Below are 27,987 nucleotides of genomic sequence, written 5' to 3'. Positions count from 1 at the left end.
ACACCGGCCTTATAGAACAAGGATGTCATGTTTAGTTTTGTCTAGAATTAATTGCAATGATGTACAGAGCACTTACATTAAACAACGAAAGCAGAAAATTGAGAAAACAATTCAGAAAGGCACACGATACAATCAGGTTTTGTCACACAAATAACAGTGTCCATAGTACTCTGTCTCACGCTCACTTTATTACAAACGACGTAAAAAATCAGCACTGCAGCAGGTGGCATTTCAAGCACCAAGCTAATTTCGTATTCCAATATACTGCAGCCCAGCCTGGGAGCAGCAGTCACTTCTCAAGATCCCCAAGCTATGGGTGAAGCACACATTAATGTGTTGGTTTCAAATTTGTTGTGCTTTTGTGAAGTCAAAGGGACACAGCATCCATGTCGTGTATGAGTATCACTGAACTTTGGTTCAACACTTTTTACATACACAATGTATGCTCAGTGACTACATTCAAACTACTGAGACCATTGTTAAAGCTCTTCTAATTATGTAAGGTCAGCCAGGAACAGAGAAAAAAACTCGGGACGGAGGAGGGAGGGAAGAAGCCTAGTTTTAGTTATTTTGAATGAATGGCTGAAAAAAGCTTCGTTGGGAAAAAAAAAGGAAATAAGCAAACACAAAGAAAGCTGAAAGCAGGATCTGCAGAAAAACCAAAACACAACAGAAGCTCCAGTGACTGGTAAGACCAAAGGCTCAGCAGTCAGGAGAGTCACCTCAGCCTGCAAATTGTTTTCCACTGCCTGTGCTCTGCAGGAAAGGCAGTGGGAAGCACCATCCATCGTGCAGCTGAGGCAGTGGTTCATGTCTATGTCCAAGGCTGAAAATGTGTCCCAGCACCACATAGCTCCAAACTGCTTGTCTACATCACAACTTCTTGGCCACTTCTGTTAACTTTAGTGATGCCATGAGCTAATGACAATACAGAAAACTGCAAACAAGCTGCTAGCGACACAAATACCAACTCAGTAAATGTTTAGCTACAGGTGCTCAAGCTTTTGCTAACTGGCAAATCATTGTTTTTACAAAATCTCAATCCTGAGAGGATACATGCAGAAAATAGCTTTGTGTAAAGTTCTCTTTATTACAGGCAACATTAGTCCATACAGTAATACACAATACTGACATACAAGTGTAATCTTTCAAAATCATCATTTAAACAGCAAAGACCAAGAAACAGAATTTTAACTACTTCATTTTCAAAAATTAATACTTTTTTCCTCCCAAGATCCTTTTTCAGTAAATTATATTGAAACATACAAATAGAGAAAAAATACCCATTCAACATATATTGTAGTTAAATGGTTATTTTGTTTAAAATCTTTAATAAGAAAATCCTTTTTAGCAACCTACATATAGATAAGTAGCAAACTTTGTTTTAAACAAATCCTCTCCATTAAAAGATCTGAAGAATTTTCATCCATCATTTTCTTAGCCCACTAACACTCTCTTTTGCAATACCTTGATGCCTTAAAGTTTTTCAACTGAAGGTCTGAGACTAGGGGGCTTTCTAGATATTATAACCACTCTTCCCCCCTTCTAGTTCCTAACTTTCTGTCCAACAGAAGGTGAGTAAGCACATAATACTTCAGATTTTTTTAATCACCACTCTGTTTCATGAGAGCATAGACAGGTCTGCTCAATCCCCCTAAATCTACCATACTTTGCTGTTCAGGAGGAACAATGTATGCCAATAAAAGCAGAAAACCTGCAGCTTTTCTGTCACATGCTTTTGATTATTGTCAAATTTTCTGGTTTATGCTTCCAGCTGATAACATGTATGTGTCATCTCAGTATTAGTTTAAATCTTTAAACAAAAAACTATATTTTCCAAAGTCATTATCACTGGGAGCAATCAAGTGGTCTTTTCTTGCTTTGCTGAGTTTCATTCTTAAAACTTGTCTTCGTTCTTCCCACTCACGGAGTTCAGCATTTCCATGGGCAAATTTACAGTTGTTTCCTTCAGTGCAAGTACCAGCCATATATCTGTTAAGACAGATTTTAAACAGTGTTTTCATACAATTACCATCATCACTACTGTGTCTATGTTTTCTTCAGGTCATGTTTTTCAAATACACTACATAGTAAGGACAAAAAAAAATTGGAAGAGTTATTTACTTTAAAATGTAAGATGATAATAGCTCTGTTTAGCATTTGGTTGTATTTTAGTTTCCCAGCTGTCAAATATTTACAGAAGACAAAAGATGGCTCTTTCTATTCTTCATCATGTTAATGAACACCTTATCATTTAACTCACTAAGCTAAGGAACTACTATTGTTAAAAAAATCCAACTAATTGATTGCCCTTGTTAACTAAATTTGAGGTTAGAATACTCAGTACAACTTAACATGCCAGTTTGTATTACTTTATGCTGCATATCCAAGGTCTGTTATGTTCAAAACAAATACATTTAGAATACTACTTAAAAATTTAGTAAAGGGACATGTAAATTTCCATGCAAAGACTGCAAATGAAAAATAAGTTGCTTTCTCTTCTATGCCATTTCTCAAGATCTCCAAGACACTCAAAATCTTTAACTGGAAATGGAGTAACAAAGGTATCTGTACCAGCAAACTGAACCTTAAACTCCAGAATGCTGATTCCAAAGTTTTTAGCCTTCCAAAAAGATTCCAACAGTGGAAGGAATTTTCAACAGACTTACAAAAGAAATCTATTGCAGTCAGGTAAAACAGGCTGCACTTAAGAATTAAAGGGAGCAGCAAAACATACAACCAGTGCTGGGGAAAACCAAAAGATCTTGGAAGTTCTCTTCCACATGTTCCTAAATAATTTCTAGTAACAAATACATAATTTTAACAAATTTAGTTTGATGCTAACAACATTTCTACTTTCCAGTATCACTGTCCAGCTAAGTACTGTTCTTGGGCTCTAATTAATATGCTGATGCCTAAGTAAACTTGTAATAATACCAACAATATCTACTTCACACAGCTGCAATGAACTTGCAACCCTTCATTAATATCACACAGGCAATTAATTTGGTTCCAAAATTAGGCACCTTGTCACTCCCTGAGTTCTAACATGTTAAAATACTGTTAATTACTTAATTTCTTGTTGAAAAATGTAGGGAAATCAAGAAATACTAGAAACTTTTTCAAAACTAGTAACTGCCTTTATTATTTAAACTATGAACTGTCATTTTTCAGCATTTTTGCCATCTTAAAAAAGACATACCTATCACAAATGGTAAAATATCCTGTTGGAAAGCGATACTGCCAGCAGTTCTGATCATCCTCAGTGTGGAAAACCTTCTCCTTATGCTTTTCAGAAGAAATGTGACCCTGCCATTGCTTCTCACTATTACAGTTCTTCCCACACATCCAACAATGAAAATCCACCTGTTTTACAAGGAATTTGAAAACAAAACATTGAGAAATGCAATGCTGTAAGCACAGAACTTCTCCTAATACATTCTGAATGTTTTCTTTGTTTACCTAAACAGACACAGTTATTTAAACAATCACATGAAGTTTATGATCTCCACTGGCTTTACAAGAACTGGTATACAGTGTCAGTTACATTTAGTGCAGGTATCTGTGGTCTAAGGAAGCACCAAGAAAATATGGGAAACAACCTAAGTTACTGACTGTGGAAAAAAAAAAGCCCAACAAACCCCCACATGCTTGGATTTAGGATTATACCTATGATTACTTACTGTAACTTCAGCATAGTCAGTTGGCATGTGAATTTGCTTCCCATTTTCTTTGTTTGCCTGAGCAGCTGTATCATCTCCTTTTTCTGGTTTTTGAGTTTTTAGCCATATGTCATACAACTGCTCCAAGTCTTGAACTAATGAGAGCAGAAGCTAAAATAAGTAATTAGCAATTAAGGCAAGAGTTTGAGAACACTAAATAATCGACTGAGTTTGTGAGCATAATTCAGTTCCCACCTATGGTAAGAAGAAAAAGGAAAGGAAACAAATGTAGACAGTTACACAGTTTAGAGATTAAGACCCAAGGGGAACAGGTATCTCTGGCTACTTACCAAGAACCTTCTGTGCCTATTGAGGGGACAGCAAGAGGTTACAGGTTTCTGAATGGGCACCCAAAGTACAGATAACAGCCGTGCTGCTGCATATCAATACCTGAATTTCAAAGAACTAATCTCATGTGTGCTACAGTTTTTGGTAAATTTAGTTTGCTTTCTTGCAGACCTCTATCTGATTATTTATGCAGTTTATTCCTTCTCATTTTCAGCACATTCTCCCTAGTAACTCTATGGGGATAGTAAAGTCAACAACAGAAAGTGAATGGCAAGTCCCAGTAAATACACTGGGGAGGAATGTTCTGCAAATAGTTTTCCCCCTGTGTAATTACATGAATCCATGTGTGTGCACGTGGCAATACAAATACCAACTAATATTGCTGCAAGGATCAATATAATATTCCTAAGACACCTAAAAAATCAATACAAACTACTTTATTGTTAAAAAACCCATCAAGCAACGAATACACAATACAGCTATTTTTATTTAATACTGTTTTTGAATGCCCAGTCTGGGTTTGTTTAAATTTAGAGAAAAGGGCACCTGCAAGGTTTACTACAGAAGATAATGAGAGTAGATTAAAAAGTAATTGAAGTACAAGAATGAAAAGCAGAACAGTTACATTTACAACATGTTAGATTTACTCTTCTACTTACTGCTGTTCTCCTTCATATAGGTCCACATCTCTCTCTCCTCAGGACTGTGAGCAAATGAGCAGTTTCCATCATACTGACATTTCTTGCCGGAAGCAATATGATTGCACAACTGGAACATTAATTTTAAAAAAATCCTTAGGAATATAAAGCAGAATGGATGCTAGTAGAATTTTAAATTTTTTAAAGTCTTGGATAGAGTTTCCCCTCCCAGTCAAACAATTATATAATGTGAAAAATAAAAATGTTTATCTTACAAAAAACCTCATTTATTATAGTTAGAAAAAGAGAACTGCTGGAAGCAAGTACTATGAGTATTTTTTGCCACACTACCAGACCACAGATATGTATAAATTATTTCAGAAATATTTACTTCCACTGACAAGTAAGGGCTTCAGTAGTAACATGAGATCAGTGCTTTTCTAAGGCTGAACGTTGTAGAAACACTATGAACATTTTCCTACCAACTCCCATGGGAATTTCTGCAGAACTGATGAAACCAGCCCAATTACTAATATTTCCCAGTTACTGTTATCTCTCTTCTTAACCAAAATGTTAGTTTTAGGTTAACATACATCAAACTGCAAAGGCACTTGCTTCTTTGCAGGGAGAGGACGAATGGTCATCCACTTCTTACGTTCATTAGACATTACCAGCACCACACGGCGATCTTTGCTCCATCTGGAAACCACAAGCATTCAATGAAAGAAAGCATTACTAAAAAAAGCTACAATTTCTGCACAGAAGCAGAACCAGAAAAGCTCAGAAAGGTTATTTTTAAAGCTTTAGCCATATATTTAAGATTTAATGAAGTCCTGCTGAAACTTGACCAAAACTGTTAATACCAAAAAAAACCTCCAAAACTGAAACACAAACACTTTGGTAGCCACCTAAGTGTTTCTCAGTACTAATTATTAGCATACTACAAAGAGATGACTCTGTCATACTTCAGTATGTTTGGTTTTTTTTAATTCCTTGTATGAGTCTTTCCTAAGAAGCAACAGTTTCCCAGAGGTTTTAAATGGCTGACAGAACAGTAGAATTTCCACTGTTTGGTCTTACTTACGGGTGTCTTGCCTTTGCACTACAGTATTTTTTGTTTCTGTCTGGCTCGCTAACTTGACCATTTCTCCAGCACTGCCCACAAACAAACTTCATCTTCAAATTAAGCGATCCATATTTCATTTGGTTCCCAAGAATCTTAAGCCAAAAAAATAACAACAACAATAAAAGGTATTTTGTATCTGCAAAGAAATCCATACATAATTATGAATTACTCCCTATGGCAGAAGTTTCAACACATGCTGGGAGGCAGATATTACACTGCATGCCTTGTAATAACTCAGCTTGTCATTTAAAACTAGACATTTCTTAACAAATGCATTTTTTTATTGAACTTATTTCTTATTTAGGTATATGTACCCTGAAGTTGTGACAGGTAATATGTACAAACAAAACACACAAAAGTGCTACATATTGAAAAGATAATTAATTGCCCTAGAGCAGCTAATTTTGAACTTATATTTACATTTTATGTTTCACCTGGGACAGAACAAGCAAAGCAAAAAAGGAGTTGCACAGCAGCAAAGCAGGCATTTTAGTCTAAGTGAGCAAGCTGAATAAAGCCTACAGTGAAAGAGATTATTTGGAGATCATTACAAAAGTAATTTCTAAAATAAGCTACATGATACACACATAAAAAAAGTATTATCACCAGAAATTTTTCTTCAAAGCCATAATAGGAACTTCAAAGACATGTCTGAGAAGGGACACAGAGATTTTACAAAGGCCACAGACACAGCACAAACTAAGCATAAAACCACAGAATTAGTTGAATGGAAAAATGAAAATACCTGTGATCCATGTGCACTAGCTTCCATGTTCTGCCAGTATTTCTTTGATTCTTGAACTATAGTATCATGTGAAATACCTGTAAAGAAAGGGGAACAGTCTTTGAGTACTTAGGACTGTTGCAGCCTTACAGACATGCTCAAACTGGAATGCTACTGAAGCCCCAAAGCTTTTATCTGTTTTTCTTTTTGTATATTGTGTAAGTATTCACACACTTGTGATATACATGATATACATTTACATCATGGATATCCTGTTACATCCATACACACACAAATACACACTCTTAAGAACATCATGAGGGCATCCAAAACAGAAATATTGTCTGTATCATCCCAATGGAAAGAATACAAGCTTTTTAAATTACAGATTGTTCACTAAGTTAAGGTTCATCTTTGAGTATTTAAACATAATGTACTAGAGCTCAAATGTCAGTCTAATTATAAAAGCTACACTGTCTTATGTACCATGGAAAACCTCTCCAAAATGAAAGCTGAGAGGCACTAGGTTGCTCCTGCTTGCCTCCTGCACTGATCCCAAGTTGCTAATTTCAGAGGGAGTTGAGAAAATGAAGGAGTTGCAATACAATGAAGAGTGAAGTGAGCATTTTACTAAACATACCTGATTCTTTTTGCATTATCCAGACTTTAAGCTCTACCAGACTGTGAGCATAAAAGCATTTATCCTCTCGTAAGCAGCCATAATGCACTTCATGTCTGCACAGATCAAGCTGACAGCGAACTTGGAAAGGGCGGATTTTGGAATACTTCACCATAGTCTCTCGCAAAATGTGGACAAGGCACCTGTTTTGAAAACAGTCAAGTTTACATATTCTTTAAAATAACCATCCTTCATCACAGCTTGCTCAAATATCCTTCAATCACTTTTAACTTGAAATCAGAAAGTCAGGGAAGTTCTCAGAAGGAGGTCACATGTAAGCATCGTTTCTAGGCTGAGTAAACACATCAAACAGTACTCCTGAGAATCCAGAATCCCTCTTCTGCAAAGCCTTACTGAATTCAATCCAACCGGATCCCTGGTTTCCGAGAGGGAAAGCAGATCATGTCCACTTTCAAGTATATATCCTGATCTAATTACTAACCCACGTACTACTTCTTTTATAGAGCACCATTTAAGGAAGAGGTGAGGCATAACAGTAACAGCCTAGCACTTGTAGCAGCAGTGCTTCCTCAATACAAGAAAACGGAGTACAAACAAAGCAATTCCAATGCTGCCACTTACTTTTAAATCATACAAAGACAAAAGTCTCTTAATTCTCCAAAACTTATACTATTACAACAATAAAAACTTTGTTAACTTTCCAAGAATAATTAAAGACACTACTCACACTGTTTTTTTATCAACTGAATTTATAAGGAGCATGGTCTATTTCATACACTGTAATTAAGGTAAACCTGAGTTAAAACTACAGCAAAATAAGCAAAATGGATCAAAGAAAGAGCAAACTTATGAATTCCTGTTTTAATTTAACATTACACATCCATTTACATCAATACAGCTCACCAGGTATATAAACTATTAACAACCTGACACCAAACCCCGTAAGATTCAAAGATGAGGGTAGACATCACTCATTTTGAATGACTGATAAAGAAATAGCTCACTTTAATTTAGTTACATTTGTCAACCCTTGTTCTTTAAGTCTGTCTTGCCTACACTGCCAAAGTGTAACAGTCAGCAGGGAAGAGAAGTTAACCGACAGGTAAGAAATGTAAGTCAGTATTAAGAACTGCCTTTGCTTTTAAATTTCAACTTATAGAGATGGTATTTCAAACATACTTGTTATCTTCAAAGTCATGCATAGCAGGGTGAGAACAAGATGATGAGTTATCCTTGTTCCTTTTGCTTATTATTCTGGGCTTGTGATCAAAACATTTCTGGAATATAAAAACAAGTAATTAGACAGTATGTATTTTAGACAATTAAAAATATACCTTACCTTAAAGATTTTAACAGATATTTCATCTAGTCTCTAATCTAAAGGCAGCCAGATTATTACTGAAAATCCATTTCAAAAATTACAAAATAGTTAACCATGAACCAAAGCATTTCTTTCCACATAGTTTCATTATCTATTACCATTTTTATTGTGTTACGAGAAATTAAGCAGCACCTCACAAAGAAACATAAATAATCCATGGTATTCTTGAAGAAGTTGCGACACAGTCAAGTTGATCTTTCCAGGTCCTCCAAAAAGAGCTTCTCGACTGAAGGCTCCTTTGCGCTCCAGCGTCCACACATCGATCTCCTCTTGGCAATAGGCAAACGTGCAATGGCCTGGGTACCTGCATTCCTCCTCAGCAGCAACATCTCAAAGGACAGCATTGAACAGGACATTGCTTTTACACAACTTTCATTGGAAATTCACCTTAAAATTTCCACTGTATCTGTTTCATAAACTTTTAATAAAGAAGTTATATAGATCTGTTGTAAATGGGTCACTTAAATCTAACAGAAGCAAAACCTTATGCTGAATGACTTGCAAATGTAAAACTCCTCAAAACAGCTAATGAACACCTCCATCAACTATCCTGCACTAATAAGGCAACGATTCTGAGAACCCAGAATACCCTCTGCTCCAGTAAAGCTGCTCATTAATCCATGAGTCATCTTGCTTACATCATAAGTAGAGGTTCATACTGCAAAAGTGAAAAAAAAAATGCTTCTTTGTTGCTAACAGTTAATCATCCAATACTCAAAAGCAAATTTATTCTTCATGAAGAACGGTACAGAAGTACACTGCATATTCTCTAAATAATCATATTAATGGTCAAAATATGGCTTCTCTTACAGCCTTTGAAATTATAACTAACCCAGAACTTCCTTCTCCACCTCCCATAAGCATAAATGAAAATTCCTTCTATACTTCACTATGGAAAAGCTAAGCTGTATTACTTTGAGTGTAGGCATCACCATTTACTCTCTGTAACACGTACCTTTACATATATGATATGGTCCCACATACTGTGTCTTTGTTGGTCTTGGACGTATTTTTTTCCATGACTTATCTTCCGAGTTTTTTATTCTGCCAATTAAAATATCCTTCTTACATTTATGTTCTAAATTGGGATGGTAAGCGTAATCCAATAATTTAGGACCTGAAACAATCAGAAAATTGCTTGTATTTGCATAAATTGCATCAAACAATAACATGTCCATACAAAGACTGGCACAGAAGCCCAAAAGAAAAGTTCACAAACACACTCTATAGAGTTCCTACTTGCACCAGCAGCTCTGAAGAACCAAAAGTCATTAACCACCATGTTGAGCAGCATAGAAAAAAACCCCCAAATACTTACAAAAGGCAGTCTCAGCAAGAAAAACCCACAAGTTATTTTATATTTGGGGAGGGATGCTGTGTTACAACCTTAAAGTTACTGTGGGTCAGCAAATTGCTGCATTTTTTCAAACTCCAAAGTATCCATGCCAATAACACTAGTTTAAAACTTAAATTGCTTATCCATATTAAGTCAATGCAGATGAATTCCAGTAATCAGTAAATGGCTCTCTTCAACATTTATTTTATCAGGAGAGGTACTATGTTCAGAGACAAAACATACTCGGTAAGAAGTTCACATGTGCCAAAAAGATAAATGCCAATCCCAAAACTTTGTGATTTTGGAAACAAAAATACAACTAGCTTCAAACTCGGTCTTTAGGATGGTACTAAAGGAAGAGCATCTGAAGATGAGCAATGCTCAGTGAATTTTGCTATTTGCAAGACTGAAAAACAAGACCATGACACAGTTTTCTCTAGACAAGAAGATGATAGAACAGTGTAATTTTCAAAAGGCAGTAAAAGCAGGAGACACTTAAAAGGCTTTGATAGAGATGGAAAGAAACAGAGGAAGTAGATGCATTGACACAAAAAGTGAAGCTAGGAACATGCCAAGTACTTTCACCAATATTTTACAGCTCCAGCTTTAGCAGAACATGTTCTATGGTTTTTCAAACTTCACTTTGTGGATTTTTCTAGTAAAAATAATTTTAAACTAGTAGAGAAGTTCTTAAGGGTACAATAGTCATCCCCTAAAGGTCTTGATACAATTCTTTATTAGTATATCAATATCAATGATACCTGTAACTTTAAACACAATGCTTATTTTTAAGATTAGTTTTAATAGAAGCTATTGCCTTAAGAATATGGCTCTGTTTAACAGCAACAGCTCAGGTCTAAAAGATTAGTTATATTAATGACCAATACTGGTTAAGCTCCTTTAAGTCAATACAGTGGAGTTAATTATTACTAAGGTTTGAAAGCCTCATGATTATGATTTAGAATTAGTTTGAAAGAACGATAAAACAGATGGGATGTGAAGGTTACCAGTTACTTTGAACTGCAGTTCAATTCCCCATGGCCAATCAGAGAGAGTACTGCAAGTTTTATTTAGTCTTGAGCAAAGGTGTCATTCTTCACAGTACCCTGGGGTTTGGGAGGAAAGTGGATACAGAATGTGAACGACCTTACACACAGAGAAAGCATTTGGTGATTCATGGTGGGTTTAGAAATCAAGAATCTATTAGGACAAGAAATAAAGACAAGAGGAAAGAAGATACAATAGTGGTTGAAATACTTCACCAATCATAAGATCATGCTACATCTGCAAAGAACAAGTCAGGATTAACATGGTTTAGAAGCCAACAGTGTTAAATTCTGAAGATTTTACATGTATGCTTTTCAATTTAAAAAAAAAATAATCAAGTCTAATAGCTCCTTACCTTTTTTGACAAAACATAACTGGCAGGCCTGTCTTAGCTCATGTGTGCCTTCCAGTGGGTTCCTTCCTGCCAGTGCTGGAGATACAGGTATACTAGCAGTTGTACTGCTAAAAACATTGGAGAAGTCATTTCTAGTTTGGCCTGCAATTCCCATGTAATTTTCAGACCCAAACAAACTACTAGGACCATTTATCTGTTGAAAGAAAGCATATTTTAGTTGATACATAGAATTTATTTATCTACAGTTAAAATTTAACCTACTGAAATTTTTCTTCAAAGCCATAATAGGAACTTCAAAGACACATCTGAGAAGGGACGTGGAGATTTTACAAAGGCCACAGACACAGCACAAACTAAGCATAAAACAAGAGCCAACCAGGTACAGGCAGAACAACAGCCTTTGTCAGGCTGATTATTACTCCCTCCTGGCTCCTAAGGATGCAATCCTTCATGCAATCCATCCTTCCCCACGCAATCAATGCCAGCAGCATGACTGAAAATGCACAGCACAACTGCAATACAGAAAGCAGACAGATCCTCAGACACAAGGTGGCATCTGCTCTGTTCCTATACTAGGACAGTTCTTCAGGATGCCTAGTGTTTGGTACTCCGATCATAAGTGATTTTAGATTGGTTATTTTATAATTCAACAGTATTTTACACCAAGTTCCTCAGAATGGGAAAATGGTTGTGACAGTAGTCAAAATTTGCATACATACAACAACCTCTGTACATTTTTTCTTGTGTTACTGTTCCTGTGAGTTCCCATACAAGTGTTCTCCAAGCCAGAACCCACTTTTAATGGGAGAAGTGCTATTTTTTTTTAAAATAGATACTTCAGCTGTAAAAATTCAGATTTGTGTAAAGCCTCCAAGATGTTAACATATGAACTGATGTGAACAAAAACATTAAAAATACGTACAAACAATGGGGAATTATTGCTGCTAAGTGTTGGTGTTCCATCTCTAGAAGCTGAACTTGCGATGTCTAAAGGAATAAAAAGATATTTTAATTATAAGAGTTCCTCAGAACATCCCATGCAAAAAATAATATACCATTCCTGAGAAATATCAGAGGTTTGGGTTTTTTGACAAACACCAAAGGTTTTTTGTTTGCTACAATAATTTTTTTTTAAATTATGTAAATGTCCCTTGTAAACATCTGGACTGAAAAGTTATTAGGCAATCATCTTCAAAATATACACCTGGTTACCACCAGCAGTAGCTTCACAGGCAGATACTAAAACAACATGAAGATACTTGTACAGTACAAAAAGGGTAGCAAGATAAGCCATATGTGACAATGAAAAAATGAGGAGAAGAAAGAGGGTAAGAGGATACTTCAATTTTTGATTTTATTTTGTAAATTTGGCTTTGTTCTGAAGACAGCATGGTCCTGTAACACTGGTAATTAAAGACAAAACTCTATTTTATCTTTTGTAGTTCGTTATTTGTATCTTGTTATTTCACATACCTGACTTCACTACGTAAGTATAGTCTGTGTAGTTTGAATCCAAGCATGTAATACTGGTATCTTTTCAGAGTACACAGTTATATTACCCTTTTAGAATTCTTGTTTATTGCCAAATCATGACAAATGGCTTAAGGTGTAAGAGCAAGTTTGTTTAAAATAAAAAGTTTGAGGGAATACTGTTTCTTCTTTAAACTGATTCACCTGAAACAAATAAATTTACATAATAGATACAGAAAAACTACACAGAGGGAGCTTGGAGCATGCTTATGCAGACCCCAAGGAAACACAGAAGTTTTATTTATGAATTCTTGTACACAACCAACACTCAAAAACTATGAGCAAAGATCAAATGTTATGTGTTAAATATTACTGAATAGTTGTGAAAACTGATTTGTCAAAAAGAAAAGCCACTTGGCTCATGCACAACTCTCATCATCATAAAAGGTTAAATATTAAGACTCATTTCTTACCTCTTTTTGGGTCACTGATTGAAAAGGTGCTTAATGGTGAACAGAAGTTTTCCAGCGAAGAAGCCAAAGGCTGTGAAAAGATTTCTGAAAGAGAAGCTGAAGGAACAAATCCTGCAGTAACTGGCAGTGTCCCCAACAAAGAGGCAGAGAAAGGTACACTAGGAGCTACACTTCCTGCAGGAATAGGTCCTCTGGCTCCTGTAGTTTGCTGGAAAAAAAAAAAATTTAAAAAGAATGTTCAGACCAAGAAAGAAAGTCCTCAAGAACATAATCTGCCATAGTATTTCTTTTAGTCAAGTTTCTGTGAAGTTTTTATAAATCCACTGAAAAACATCACTAAAAGGTACACTACAGTCCTGCACAGAGCTACAGTAACCAAATCCTAAACAATGCCCTAGGTGCAAGGCTTTATCCACTCATCAAGTACCTTAAAGGTTCAGTTACCAGACACTTACTAAGTTTGTAACAGATTTGGATTTTTTTATCGATCGGATCACAGCGGAATTTCCAAATTATGTTAAAAGCACAGACAACAGGGAAGAGTAGGAAGAGCCAGGTATCAACAGTATTTGTTTCTAAATAAAAAGAACGTAATTCAAACTGCAGTACAGCAAAGAGGTACGAGCTGGCTTTGAGGTAAATCCTCAGATCCAATCAAATGATAACATGTTCTGCAAAGGCCAGGTCACATTCTTTCCTCCCATGAAAAATAACATATCCTTCTGTACACTTTTGTTAAGGACATACCAAGTGAGGGAGTTTCCCCTCCCTTCTTCCTGCCATCCCAAGAAGCTCCCTCCCTGTCTGGATGTTGAGTGAGTAGGTCTGCACAGAGTCTGCCCAATGGGAAACTCCATGTTCCCCCAGTTATCTGCCTGCAATTCACTCAGGTCAGCTGTACAGCTCACTCAATTCTACACTCCACAAGACTGCAGTCTCTCCTGGAAGGCTGCATTTCCTCCTGGCTTTCACTATGGCAAATGTCCTAGGATCTCTTAAAAATAATTATTTTATCCATTTCCAAAATACTTTCTAAAACACGAAGTGCATAAAATAGAAAATTAGAATGCCAAGGATTTTTGATTTAAAGATTTACAACTGTAAATTAGAGTTGAATGAGGAATTAAAATCACAGCTAACTGAAGAACTGAATGTGCCACAGCCTCATTTAACACTGCAATACTAATGCAAATGACTGGCAGGGCCAGAGCAGGGAGTCAGTAACCTTGGTAATAAGTTCAGACATCTCTGCTCATCAATCAGAGCTCTCATTTTGACTAACAACTGAGGAACTCTGGCAGCTTCACAGTCTACTCTAGGTCTGGCATAACAGTGTAAGTAGGAACAACACCTCATATAACTAGATTTCTAATAGCTCTTCCAAAAATACAAGAAGTCAGACTCATGATGGATCATTTCTATTCAGCCAGGTGGTGGATCTAGACAAAGCTCTGATTGAAGAGATACCAGGGAGCATCCTTGAAGGCCACAGCCCAAGTACTGCTCTGCTGCAAAGCTTTTTGCTGATGTTTAACTATAGTTGCTACAGCTACAAGGTGAGCATTCCGACACACTCTTCAAGTTCTAAGAGCGTTTATTTGCACAAAAAAAACCCCTTAAAAACCACGTTAGTCCAGACTTCAAATGTCCAATTCACTTTTCACAGTACTTCCTGTAAGTAGCACTGGTAGTAGCATAGCAGTATTTCTGAAGTAGTAGTAGTCCTACTATCTTTACAGCCACATTTACAAGAATCTGCACCTGAAAAAAAACCAACCTGACTATGCACAAAGACAGCTCAACGTAACTAGGAAAGGTAGCACACACTTCACCACTCACCCACTCAAAATAGGGAGATCCCGCTCATAAGGAGAGTCTTTTGAGAATGAAAACAGACAAAAAAGTCTTACCATTACACCTTCATCTGGATCAGGCACAGAATCAAGTAACTCATCAAGTTCTTCTCCAATAATTATATCTCCATCTCCACAATCTAAACATGCTTCTGGCATAGAGAAAGAAACATTCCCTCCATTTGCCAACACTGCAGAAGGCAAAGGAACCTTTTCCATCTGAAGAGGCATAACAGTAGGTAAAGGTGGTACAGGTACTGGTGACACTTTAGACACTTCAGAAACAAAGTTTGATGAAGAAGCAGCAGAAACCATCTCTTGTTTCTGGTCAGATAAATCTGAAATAGGTAAGATGGGAATGATTGGAACCTCTGTTCAAAGATGTGAGAAGTTCTTGCCTAACTTTTACCCTGACAACATGGAGGGTTTGGTAGTAAAGAAATGTGAGGAATGTTTAAGCAAAACCACATTAAATGTTTCCAGCTTCCAAATAATGTGTACCTTTATCTCGATGTTTAATTATTACTCAAACTAAAACAGACAGAAAAAGTTACCGACCTGATACTTTACTAAATCTTTGGCAGAGTCTCCCCTCCCTATTTTTTCAAGTTAAAAAGGACAGTGTGGAGATGATCACTACAGGAGCAGTTACAGTCATATCAGGTTAAGGAGAGCAGAAGGAAATTTGCTCAGACATTTAAATATGCAGTTTTAGAGATAAACAGATCAGACTTTTACCCCAGTACTTTCAAATGGCCAGATGAATTTTCTTCTGAATTTTCCTAACACAATGAGATATGTATGGCATACCTAGCTCCCTAGCATTAGTAATGTAACACAACAAAACTCACCTAACTCAATATCTTCTACAGAAGAATTCTGTAAATGAGAAAAAAAATACCTCTCAGCACTTTCCACAAGAGCCATTAAAAATTTTCAAATACGTATTTACAGACAAAGAATGTAAACCCTCTCAAATTCAGGTTTTATAAAATCTCAAATTTATGAAGTCTCATGTAATTTAAAGGTCAAATAATTTTTTAGATAAAGCATCCACTTGCAGACTGAAATCCACTCTTAGTATCACTAAAAATTTGCAACCAACCAACAAAAGTGAGAGTGATACTTCAGGGAATGGAAGAGTCTGAATGGTATCTTAAATGAGCTATTCCTACATTTCCTCATTCATTCACAGCTAAATTGTCTATATTCATGTGAAAGAAGTCTGTAAGATAAAGATGAACTCCTCTTCACTACTGCTATTCAGACACATTACAAAGAGCAAGATAAATCCAAGTTCAGCTGCTAATGAGGACCAAATTTGGACACATGCATGTAAGTAAAAGGGATTTTATCACAGCACCCTTCATTTTGATAACTGTCAACTAAATAAAATAAAAAATAAACCCATTAACTTTGCTCTTGCCTTAGGACGTGAAAAATAAATATATGCATTGCACTGGATTTTACCTTTTAGCTAACATTTATTCTATAAAGATAACTTCAATGATAATTTTATGTCCTAGTCTGCCGTAAGTATACAGCAAAACTGAACATAAAGATCAAAAGAGCCCTAAAGTCCCAAATAACAGCCTCTAATATAAAATGTCAATTGCACCAATGTCCCTTTATCATCATGAAATTATGAAACAATTATTCACCGTAGTTTACAGTCAGCTTGCACTTGGAACATGTAAAACCTTACCTGAGCTGATACATCACTAGAAACTGAATTTGAGGGTGGCTACAAAGAAAAGATACTTCCATTAAATACAAATTTGATATCAAGAGAGGAAAATCTTAATGTTAAATGTTAAAATAAAATCTTACCTTTGCTCTTACATATGCTTTCCTTATTTTTAACCCTAGTTTTTGAGCTAGTTCTTGGGTAAGCTTAATCACACTTTCATCCTAAAAGACATAAATAAAATTTTATAACTTACATGTACTGTCATCAAGCAAAGACATCTGTTTATATCTCAGTCTGTATTCTGCAAGATTCCTATATGCAGGATGTCTCAAAATGCAGCTTTATTCTTTCACAAACACAGGACTGAAACCTAAACCTGAAAAATACAGCTACCTTCCAGTAAAAACTATGTTGACAGAAAATGGACAGTATCCCCCCCCTTTTCCTTTTATCTGGATTTAAAATAATGTAAAGATTTTCCAAAACAAGAGAAATTCAGAGAAGTGTTTTGTTCGGGGGGGTTTTTTTGTGGGTGGGTGTTTTTTGTTTGTTTACTTGAGGAGGGCATTTGTTCCTTCAGCGGATGGGGGTTTATTTTGTTGATTTGCTTTTACACAAACTGAGGGCCATATTCCTGATTACCATATGAGCTGCTACATGACACTGATGAATATTTAATGAGCACTCTGTATTTTGGGAGGAATTACATCATACAACTACAAAAGCTAAGTTAAAAAGTCATCATATTTCCCTCTGTCCTACAGTTATAACTACCCATTTAAATTAAGACTTAGTATTCAGATCATGTCCTACGGCTAGAAGAAGCTATTTATAAAACTTATATAAAGGCATATTAACCTTAAGCAAAAACGTTCAGATCTGGAGGTGCAAAGTGAGGATCCAAAGTCAAAAGTTACACATCCAAATAACTGGTTTATGTCTTTGGAAACACAACTGAAACCTTCTCCTTATCAAGAGGCAAACCTATGCCCAACACTTTGTCTAGCGTCTCACTGTAGTTTTGATGCAGAAAGGTGAGGAAGCAGCAAGTCAGTGTTCTACCCTGTGATCAGTCTATTTTGAGCAAAGCATGTTAAGATTCCATCAGCATGTAAGTTCAAATCAGGAATGCATTTCTGAAGTGAAATCTCTTAATCATCCTCACTCACAACATTTTGGTTTGCATTATGAAGGGTCCCAGACAACCAAATTGGTTTTGGATATAATTAAAGCCCTGCATGAATGCACTTGATGCACTCCCGCTCTTAAAAAAACCCAAACAAATAAAAAACCACAACCCAACCACACAAACAGTCACGGAAAGCAGATCCCCAGGACCAGCATTTCAGTCTACAGATCATCTCCTACACCACACACTGCCTGCTAACACAGACAGAGCCCAAGATTAGGGGTGCACAGCAAGTGATTCACATGCACTGGTAAGAACGTTACTAAACACTTGGAAAGCTAAAATACAGTTATCAAAAGAATTGTACATTATAATTATGGTGGGTTTCTCTTCATGTCATAGAGAATTTTAAGCAATTAATTAAGTGGTTCTAGTGCTTATTGCAAACATTCATGGCACTTGACCCCACCTGCATTTCTGCTGAAAGTTAACACAACAAACTGGGCCTGGGGACTAATCTCTGCCCTCAAGTCTGCACTTCTACAAGAAAAAATAATGCTTAGAGGAATAAAAATAATTTATTGCATTAAAAAAACTCCAAACCAGAAGAAACAACCTTGGTCTTGAAATAAGTACAGGTTTCAAAACTTCAATAATAATCACCAATATACAATTTACCCACCTGTGGCACAGCAAGAGAACATTTTGCTACAGCATCATAAGCCTTTTTATACCTTCCCAGTTCATTCAAAGCTTTTGCTTTGCGATAGAGAGCTCTGAAATTGTTTTCGTTCAATCTTAATGCTATCTCACAGTCTTCTAGAACTTTTTCATGCAATCCCTAGGAGGAGAAAGAAGAAAAAAAGACACTAATCAGAACTATTATCATGGAAATAGTGAATTTGAACTGTATTAGACAGGTATTGAAACATTATCAAGCATTCACCAAGGCCACTGTACAGTGCATTTGTAAGGTTTGCTAAGTCACCAAATTAGGCAACTAAAAAGAAGCGGGGCCATAATTATGTAAAATCCAGTAACAGTTACAAAGAAAATTTAGCTTTTTCACAAGAGCCATCTTGTTCCATAGAGAAAGCAACCAAGTCAGTGCAGTCAGCAGTGGAAATGGATAAAAATACTGTTCATCAAATTCCAAGCCTAGTATGACTCTTTTATGCTAATTCTAGTATTAGTAACTAAAACCACCTCAATTATACTTGTAAAAAGCTTTTAAAGAACGTGCCAAAGTGATGATTTGAAACATGTCAGTCCTCGAACTACCATTAAGAGCTTTTCACTCACTAGACTTTGAGTCTTCATACCCTGTTTGCATCCTGTCCTGGAGAAATCCTAGTTTAAACAGAAGCTTACCATATTTGAGAAACACGCGATCCTGTTCACGTGCAGCTTTTCTAAAACATCATCAGAAACATGGATTTCTTCAGAATTAGCATAATCAGCTATGTTTATAGCTTCTGTATAATGACTCAGTGACCCTCTCCAATCACCTTCTCGATATACGTCATTTCCTTCATGAAAAAGATTTCTAACAAGATCTCGTATAAATAACTGGAACAAAGAAAAGAAAAACTCATCAACAGCAGTTTCTTGTTTATTGTCCATACTTCCAAAGAAAATTTTAAGTAGAAAATTTATACTTGTAACTTCATGGAATCAGAGTGAAATGCAAAACTTTTGTCTGCATTAGTGTTTTTCTTCTGACATTTTTCCAATACAATCTCAAAGATGTATATATATGTTCCACATATTCTTTCAGCAAGCAGCAGCCATAGCAACTGGGAAAGCAGGAGAACACAAAAACTGCTTTGCAGAAAGGGTTTTTTCATCAAAATGTGAATGACTGTATTTTTATCTAATATGTTCTAAAATCCAATGAAATCACTTATCACTGGAAAAAGAACTAAAAAGACAAGTCTGAAAATACAAGCCAAAATTATGCAAAATCATAACACATACAGAAACAAAATATGTTCTGAAGGTTTCTGTGACTGAAGACCTTTTATCTTACTTTTGCTGTACTACTCTGAACTTTACTCAGAATAGCACATTGCTTCATTCAATTAATGCCCCAAATTTATCCCCAACACCAGTAGAGAAAGACTTCATCTGAACTGCTGTATGAGTAACTTCAGGACACCCAAATACCTGAATAATGTTAGTAGTTGTACAGTTCCAATACTGAGACTTTTAAAATTACCAGTCATACTATATCATTACCTAAATGATGACTCAAACCAACATTAAATGTAAGAATATAGGTCCATATTAAAAACACTTCTAGAAATTAGAAAGTCATTTCATTACCTCATATTGTTCTTGTGTCCCTGGATAGGGCAAAGTAGATCTAGAAAAAAAATCACAAACTTCACTTATTATACATATCTGTTAAAAGACAATCGCTCTGAGGAATGAATGATGGTTCTTAGTAATAGCAGCCTTGCTTCTGCAACAGGCAAATCTCTGAATTTTGCTCATAGCCTGCCCTGAACAAGGAAGAGTGCTGTAGATGAGTTTTGATTAAAAAACTGTGCTTTCTCATTACTAATGGCTCATTTTCTTTTAAAGTTACATAATCAGTCTGAGCTCTGCTGTTCAAAATGTATTAAGGTTTTGAATGCTTTGAGAGTTTTAGACATCACTGTTGTTTGTTTAAAAACAATTTCCTTCCTCTCCTCCCCTGTACAGAACCATGTTAGAGATGAGGGGAACTGCAATATTCTTGTAAGGACTATAAAATGACAAATTATCTGTCAAAAACCACATCACTTTTAATTAAGTCATACCAATGAGACAACAGGAATTTTAAGAGCTCTTTTATATGACATGCAACAGAGATTTTCTCTAGCACAGAAAAGAGGTCTTTACTGCTACATTTTCAGGAAGAAAAGCAGGAATCCTTTCCTTTAGCATACAGGTTAACTGAGATTCTGTTTTTAAACGGCCAGGGTTTGGGGGGGGGGGGGGGGGGGGGCGGGGGAAGCTTTTGTTGTTGGTATTTTTGTTGGTTGGTTGATTTTTTGTTTTGTTTTTGTTTTCAAAGAATGCCTTATATGAACAGTGAACTAATATGAAATTTCAAAATTATTTTAAGATAGCCAGGATCTTCAAAAGAATTTGGCATTGACCTAAATGAAAATTAACTACCCAGATGATTTCTCAATAGCTTAAATTTTAGCTCCAGAGTTAAAACATTTAGGTACTGGTGAGCAAACCCATCCCTTTCAGTAGCAACCTAGTCTTAGGTGTAGCTATTCATAAGGTGGATTTTCAGGCTAGCAACATTTCCTATCCACAAAAAAAAAGATTAAATTCTAATTTTTCTCAAAGGCAGGAAAGGAATAACCTCTCATCTTCAATCTACTCTGTTTAGGAACAAAGAAAAGTGCTGTCTTTTCTTTAAAGCTGCTCCCTGTTTAACATGTTAGTGCTAGCAAATATTCTGAGGAGAAACACAAAAGGCCTTTCCCAGAGCTATCCATCTCATAGAAATAGATATACACATATGAATGAACATACAAGAATAAAAACCACAAAATCATACTCTATAAACTGGAGTCCTTTCTTAATGTCCTGTTGTCTAGTGCTTCTCTCTTCCGACACATTGGACATGTTATCCTGAACATCCACTTTTCGGATATGCCACTCCTCAAAAAGGAAGAGAGATAAATGGCTGTTATAATACGTTTCAGTGTGCATTTGGACCAGAAGGATCCACTCTCACATCAACACTAAGTCCACTGTACAAAGATGATTCTGCACCAAGCTTCAGAGACCACTGCAGAAACCCCTGACACAAGTGAAGCACTCACAGCGACAAAGGGAGAAGCCCCAGGTCACAACCAGCACCCCCTCTGTCAGCGCCCAGTTACACAACATTTCTGCAGAGAACCTTTCTTCCAATTTCTAACTTATCTTTAGTTTCCACTCACTTCCTCCAGATGATGCAGAGTCCTGTTAGTGTAACTGCACCAAGCTACAAGTCCAGCTTCTCAGGTATTACTGCTAAACTGAAGCTCTACACTGGCCCCTTTTAACAGCTTTACACTTCTTTTATTTGCTTGTTAAAGTAGAAATGAACTCAAGATCCTGGTATATTTATTAATAAAACCCCAGCTGATGAGATAGCTACCATGAAGTCTAGTTCTAGAGCATCTCATCATTCCCCAAGCACTAGGGTGAAATCAGAAGCAAACACTACTGCTTTATTAATATCTACCAGTCAGCCAAGGTGAAAACCTTGGACACTTCACCAGTAGCAAAGACTCCCTTCACTTGAAAAACTGAATCACTCCAATGTAATTCCACATCATCAGCTTGACATCTCAATTTAATTTGTCTCAATCAGTGATTTTTTTTTAGTTTGTGTCTTTTAATTTACTGGATTTACAAATGCTCAAGTTGAACAAGCTAAAATGAACTGCATAACCTTCAGTATAAGGCTATTTGAAGTATGCTGCCACTGTACATGGTTATGCCCAATTTTGATGTAAGAATACAACTTATTTTTCCAAAAAAAGGACCAATAGGACAACGTTTTATTCTGAAAATGCTCAAGTTCAGAAAAAGGCTTTTAGCTAGAGGAAATGTGCCTGTTTTGTGAAGAGAATGACTTATTGTAGGAATTCATAGTTAAAAAAATAAATTGAACTACATGCAGTACATTTCTGTTTGTCCTGAAACTAAGTTTTAAAAAGCCAGTATTTTGTGCCAGCTTGCCATTTCACATCAATGGCAGAAGAATGAAAACAAAGCAAAATGAAAAACAAACTAAACCCCAGCAAACTCCACAAAATCCCAACTGTGGACGGAAACAGGCTGCAGAAGATATCCTACTTTCTCTGAATGATTTGGAATAAGGAAACAAAATGAAGAATTTACAGCTCTAGTAACATTTACAAACCTTTTCAAAGCCCCTTAAACGAATGTCTGAAGTCTAGACTACTTCAAGTCATTACGAGTTAGTCCTACTGTAACACATTCCTAAAATGAGCAATTTTCTTAAGGTCACCAAACAAATTATTGGAAGCACTCCAAGGTCCCCATTTCACCTCACTTCCCACTGTGACCTCTAGTCAGAGCAAGCTTTATAAAAAACATGAAAATAAAACTCAGTCTCTAGATATATATCATGGACGGCTGTGATAGTCCACTAACATGAATTTCTCAGATATTGTTTGCTTGGGTACATAAATAGCCCTCAGTAATCTACTTTCCAGAGAGGAACTGTTTTTCATGTCATTTTACGCATCACCTTTTCTCCCATAAGTTAATAATACATATTGTGCTTTCTGTATCTATATTAAAGGACTTTTACTACATAATAAAGGTTTCAATAAATAACTGCATATCTATGAAGAAATCAAAATACAAATGCCTAAAGGACATTTTATTGGGCATCTGAATAGTTTTTATTTACTCGCTCGTGGATTAGCTTTTGGAGTTCAAAAAAGTCTTGTAAGAATAAGAAATTCTCACGCTAACCAAAGAAAGCAGGAATATTAGCACATGCTTTCCCTCAGAAGTAAGCTTTGAAAAACACATTTCAGTCCTGTGAATTAACAGCTGACAGTGTAATACCTTGCCACACAAGAGTCTGGCATATACCACAATCTGGGCAAATATTAATATCAGCTTTACTAATTTTAAGAAATCCTAGTATTCCACCCCAGCTTGCAAGGAGATGAAGGAAGTCCTACACAGTAACACCTGCATTTATTTATCACCTCTAACATAACATTAAAGAATGATATATTGAACTTGAGGATGTGCAGATCCAGTTTCTCCACAACAATAAAGTTAATGGAAATGTTACAAACTGGCATCACATATATAAGAACAGCTAGCAAGTGATGAACATATGTGAGTGCTGAAATTTATTATTCAAAGCAGTTTTCTGGTTTTTTCCTATTCATTTGCATCCACAAGATATTCAGGCAAAAATTATCTTTTCTTAGAATACTCTGACAATCAAATTGCCCCAATATTTGATGACTTTGCAGAGTATTTAAAATTGTTTCAGATAGCACCTTTAACAGTATCTCTTCCACCCAAATTTTCCTTATATCCTCTGGAGCAACCAGAAGCATGTTAGACTCAGTTATACACCAGGCAAATAACAATCATGTCTTGCCTTTTAATGTCGTCCATCCAAGAGGAAACCCCCACCTACTTAGCAACAATTCTTCTCCATTTGCAGGGACAGCATTTAAAGAAGAATGAACTTATGCACATACATACATTTAAACAGTATAATGTTGCTTTGTTGCTTGAAAAATTACAAGAAAAGCAAAGCCTGTACTGTTGTTTAACTCTTGGTGCAATCCACTGACAGAAACAACCTAAAGGAAAGAAGGAATAGTATGGGAGCTGAAAAAAACCCCAAACAACACAGACTAATGTATCACTAATTAACATCACAGGCAAAACTAAGTGAGGCATTAAATGCAGTATTTCTACAACTGTTCCTATGATACCAATACAAGCTCAATTTACTAAATGTAGTAAAGAGAAAAAAAAAAAAAAAAGGCTGCCTAAACCCAAACATTTTAAAGAACAATTTATCCTGTTTTATCTACATCACAGGCTTTAACTCATCCTGTTTCCCAGAAGCAGAAGCCAAGTGACAGAAAGTACCGTACCAGAAGCCAGTGACACCTTCTCTGACAGATGCTGGTCCACTTACACAAACAAGAGACATGAAGGACAACAGGTTTGTGCCAGTGCAGGCAGACAGGAATACCTCCACTTCTCTCTTCTACAAAGCCACTTATGCCTCTTTCTGGTTATTTGCCTTCCTCCCAGCACATGGCAAGACAGTTTTCTTCTTTTCTGTATTTTGGCACTTCTAAGGCATTCAAGATACATTTTAAAGGACATTCCCAATGCCTAGCATACACCATGTGCCATATTCAGGCGCAAGGGCTTTGAATACAATTGCTAGACTATCTTTGCAAAGCATATCTTTGCAATGCAAGTGAATAAATTCATACAGAATGTAGAAATTGGGTTTTTCTGTAGAAGGAATAAAAGCCTTGGCTATTGTAAAAAGGAAGGTCACACTGTGTAAAAATTTAAGAGTCGAGACTTTCCATTTCTAAATTGCAGGACCAGAGAGCAACTATCTACAGTTTGCCATGCACACAAGTTCCCCCAGCTGAAAACTCAGTCCCAAAGGACAGGGAACTGGGAAGGACTGATCCTTTCTCCTCTCGCACAGAGTTTTGCACATTGCTTATTTAGAGATGAATAGAGAATGCTGTGAAAAAGCATAACATCATCTGGGCACCAGAAATACTCCCCTGGGAATTAATGACCTTCAGCTGACCAAATAATTCTGTTATTGTTTGTTGTAGATATTTATGGCTCTGGCTATTATAAATACTTCAAGTTAAGTATTCTCTGCACCTTTAGGCCTAAATGCTGAAAACTGGAAGTCAGTGATCCTTGTTGCACTTCCCTCTCCACAGAACTAAAACTTACAAAGCAAGGTCAGTGTATAGATGTGTTCTTTTAAATTACAGGAGCATATCCTCTTGCCATGTATCACCGAGTTCACTATTAATACAATTACTAGCTTACAGGAATCTCAAATTAGATCTCTGTATAGTACAAAGCACATTGAAAATTTTATCATTATTGTAGTTGATAGATCTCTACCAGCCTCAGTGATTCAGCTGAATTACTGAGTAAAATCAGCCAGGTGAAGAGACCCCTTCTATATTTTAGCATCAGCCTTCTCCCCCTCAATTCTGTCAGAAATTAATCCATCATCTGCACCATCCTACCTCAAACTTTGGTCAGAAGCTGTGAAACCAGACGCCTGTGTATAAAACATTACAAACAGTTCACCAGTATTTCCATATAGGAACACTGGACTCCAGAGGAGAGAAGTAACACCCTAGAGTAAAGGGAATACTGCAGAGAGAAGAGCAAGACTGAAACAGAACAGCAGGAGTGAAGATATGGCTAAGAAGACAAGCAGTATAAATCCCTTTCACTACAGAAGCAAAAGTCTATCTCTGCTGCTACCTCCTGCACCACTAACAGCAGAAACAAGCATAATACATTCAGGCACTTGGATCCAAAAGCTATATACGTGTAATTCCCACCCCAGGGGCACAGGAAAGCAGAACTCTGCCTCGACAGAGCCAAGTGAGAAAGTGGCACACATGCAGCTACACCCAAACCGCTTCTTCAAGAGATGCCACCAACACAAACATGTCCACCAACCCCAGCTCCAACCCAGCCAAGGACACAACTGGACACAGAGCACATGTCATCATAGAATAAGCCTTGTCAGAAAGCAGACTTGTCAAAGCCGTTTTATTGCCCACCCCAACCATCTGACAGATTAAAAGCATAATTACAGATAATAAACTACAGTGCAAGCCAAAGCATGCCTTACAGAGATTGTAAACTCAGCAGACTTGGACTGGCACCAAAATAATGCAAAACAGAAATCTTAACACAAAATCTGTATAGAACTAATATGTTCCTCAGACAGCAAAAGCACAAAACATTTTATGTTCATGCATCATTGAGCTGTTATATGAGACATTTCAAACACGTAAGATACTGGGGGAGAAACAGGAAAAACATTACACAACACACATTTCGATAGTTCCAAGTTAACTCCTCTGCTTAATCTAACAATTCTGGCCACAATCACAGAATTCTGTTATGTCAGCTCAAAAAAACATCTAACACAGACATAACTCAGTTACACTTTTTATTTCTGAGAAGTGACCTTGACTGTAGTCAAAATGAAATATCTGAATAAAAGTAAACAGAATATATAGCAGTAATTTAAGACCTATTCATTTCCCACTCTTTACTTACCTTTGGTATTTAGTTGCATCTCCTCCCACTTGTTCCCTACCCCACAAAAGAGTAAGATACTGTTCAAGATTTATTTTCTATTTTCACGGCTTTTTTTTTTTAATCCATGTGAAAAACATGAGAAAACAAAGACGCTTTGTGAAGTCACTTCATTTCCCCAGGAAATTAAGAAGTGGGGCTGCAAGACTTCAGTTTATGGTCCTCTCAGATATTTAAAGAACAGATCCAAAAACCTAACTGAAGGAGGAGCATTTTACCAATAATCCAGATTTATCAACAGGATTTAAAGCAAGATAAACTTTGACACCCGATTTTGATTACTTCAATAGACAATATTTGAGTTTCCTTGATGGTTTTGGTTCTGGGGTTGGTTTGGGGTTTCTCTCCCACTTCCTGTAAGACAATTCTGACTTTCCGTAACAAAACACTTCCAGGGCTGACGCCCGGAGCTGCCCAAGCACAGCGAAGGCACGGCGCACAGGCACCTTCCCTGGGCCGGAGGAACGACAGAAGTCACCGCGCACTTGTTAGCGCGGAAAGCCCCAAAAACTCGTCCCGGGGGGACGCGGGCAGAGGACGGGCAGCGGCCCGGCCACTGTCAGCGCTCCCCCCGGTTGGTTCCAGTCACGGCGCAACAGGAGAGCTCCTAACCCGCCGGTTGTGCTGCCCGCAGCGCGCCGCGCCCGCCCGCCGCCTTTGTTCGCGCCGAGCGGCTCCGGCAGCCAGGGACAGCCCTCGGGGAGGCCCGGCCCGGCCGCGGCCCCGGCAGGACCGACAGTGGCCGCGGCCGGGAGCGGTCACACGACCCCCCGCGGGAGGGGCGCGGTGGCCCCGCGGCTCCACCTCGGCGGGGAGCGGCGGCGCCGCGGCGTGGGAACGGACGGGCGGGACCGGCTCCCCGCGCCCGGAGCGGGGCGGAACGGCAACGGGGCCGGCCGCGTCAGGGCACTCCTTCCTCAGGCGGAGGGTGCGGCGGGGGCACTGGGATGCGGTGTGTCTGTCCCTCCCCCCGCCCGTACCTGCTGTGAGGCCGCGGGAGCGCAGCGGGAGGCGGGGCCGGCGGGACGGGCGCGACAGCGGCGACGGCGATAACGACACCGAGAGCGGCGGCAGCGCCTCCTCCGCGCCGCCCGCGCAGCGCCGCCGCCCCCGCGCGCCCCCTGCTGCCGGGAGGCCGCGGGCACAGCCCGGGGGCGGCCTGAGCGGAGCTTGAGCAGTGCGGGCTTCCCATTGGCTCGCCACGATCGTTTTGGGAA

The 27,987-nt window shown here is 37.6% G+C and overlaps 1 protein-coding gene across 4 annotated transcripts; it reads right to left on the bottom strand.

The window, feature by feature from the left end:
* Positions 1-9: 9 nt before the first annotated feature.
* ZC3H7A (zinc finger CCCH-type containing 7A) lies at positions 10-27,977 on the bottom strand. Of its 4 annotated transcripts, none has more exons than XM_032125661.1 (23): positions 27,751-27,871; positions 21,435-21,538; positions 20,198-20,237; positions 19,244-19,441; positions 18,555-18,713; positions 16,884-16,964; positions 16,759-16,797; positions 15,905-15,932; positions 15,111-15,391; positions 13,201-13,408; positions 12,180-12,244; positions 11,258-11,450; positions 9,475-9,636; positions 8,652-8,848; positions 8,318-8,415; positions 7,139-7,320; positions 6,520-6,596; positions 5,733-5,866; positions 5,242-5,347; positions 4,670-4,778; positions 3,684-3,817; positions 3,203-3,366; positions 10-1,992 (listed from the first exon to the last, which is right to left on the bottom strand). In XM_032125661.1, the coding sequence occupies exons 2-23, from the start codon at positions 21,500-21,502 to the stop codon at positions 1,803-1,805; spliced, it is 2,913 nt and encodes a 970-aa protein (XP_031981552.1). In that variant the 5' UTR covers positions 21,503-21,538; positions 27,751-27,871; the 3' UTR covers positions 10-1,802. The 4 variants fall into 4 exon arrangements, 3 of the variants coding, with proteins under 3 accessions (XP_031981552.1, XP_031981551.1, XP_031981550.1); XM_032125660.1 differs by lacking the exon at positions 27,751-27,871 and adding an exon at positions 26,732-27,410; XM_032125659.1 differs by lacking the exon at positions 21,435-21,538 and having other exon boundaries at positions 27,751-27,977.
* Positions 27,978-27,987: the final 10 nt, after the last annotated feature.

Source organism: Corvus moneduloides, chromosome 16, assembly GCF_009650955.1.
Source record: "Corvus moneduloides isolate bCorMon1 chromosome 16, bCorMon1.pri, whole genome shotgun sequence".
Classification (NCBI taxonomy): Eukaryota; Metazoa; Chordata; class Aves; order Passeriformes; family Corvidae; genus Corvus; species Corvus moneduloides.
The sequence above is the reverse complement of the archived record's forward strand: the minus strand, read 5'-3'. Positions and strand labels throughout refer to the sequence as shown.

What these genes read in the sequence shown, in the direction of transcription:
- ZC3H7A (XM_032125659.1), bottom strand. Translation starts at nt 27,962, where the DNA reads ATGGGAAGCCCGCACTGCTCAAGCTCCGCTCAGGCCGCCCCCGGGCTG. An exon ending in ACCATATCATATATGTAAAG is followed by an intron (nt 8,849 to 9,474) that starts GTACGTGTTACA and finishes CTGTCCTTTGAG; the next exon opens with ATGTTGCTGCTGAGGAGGAA. An exon ending in CTAGTGCACATGGATCACAG is followed by an intron (nt 5,867 to 6,519) that starts GTATTTTCATTT and finishes TTTTGGCTTAAG; the next exon opens with ATTCTTGGGAACCAAATGAA.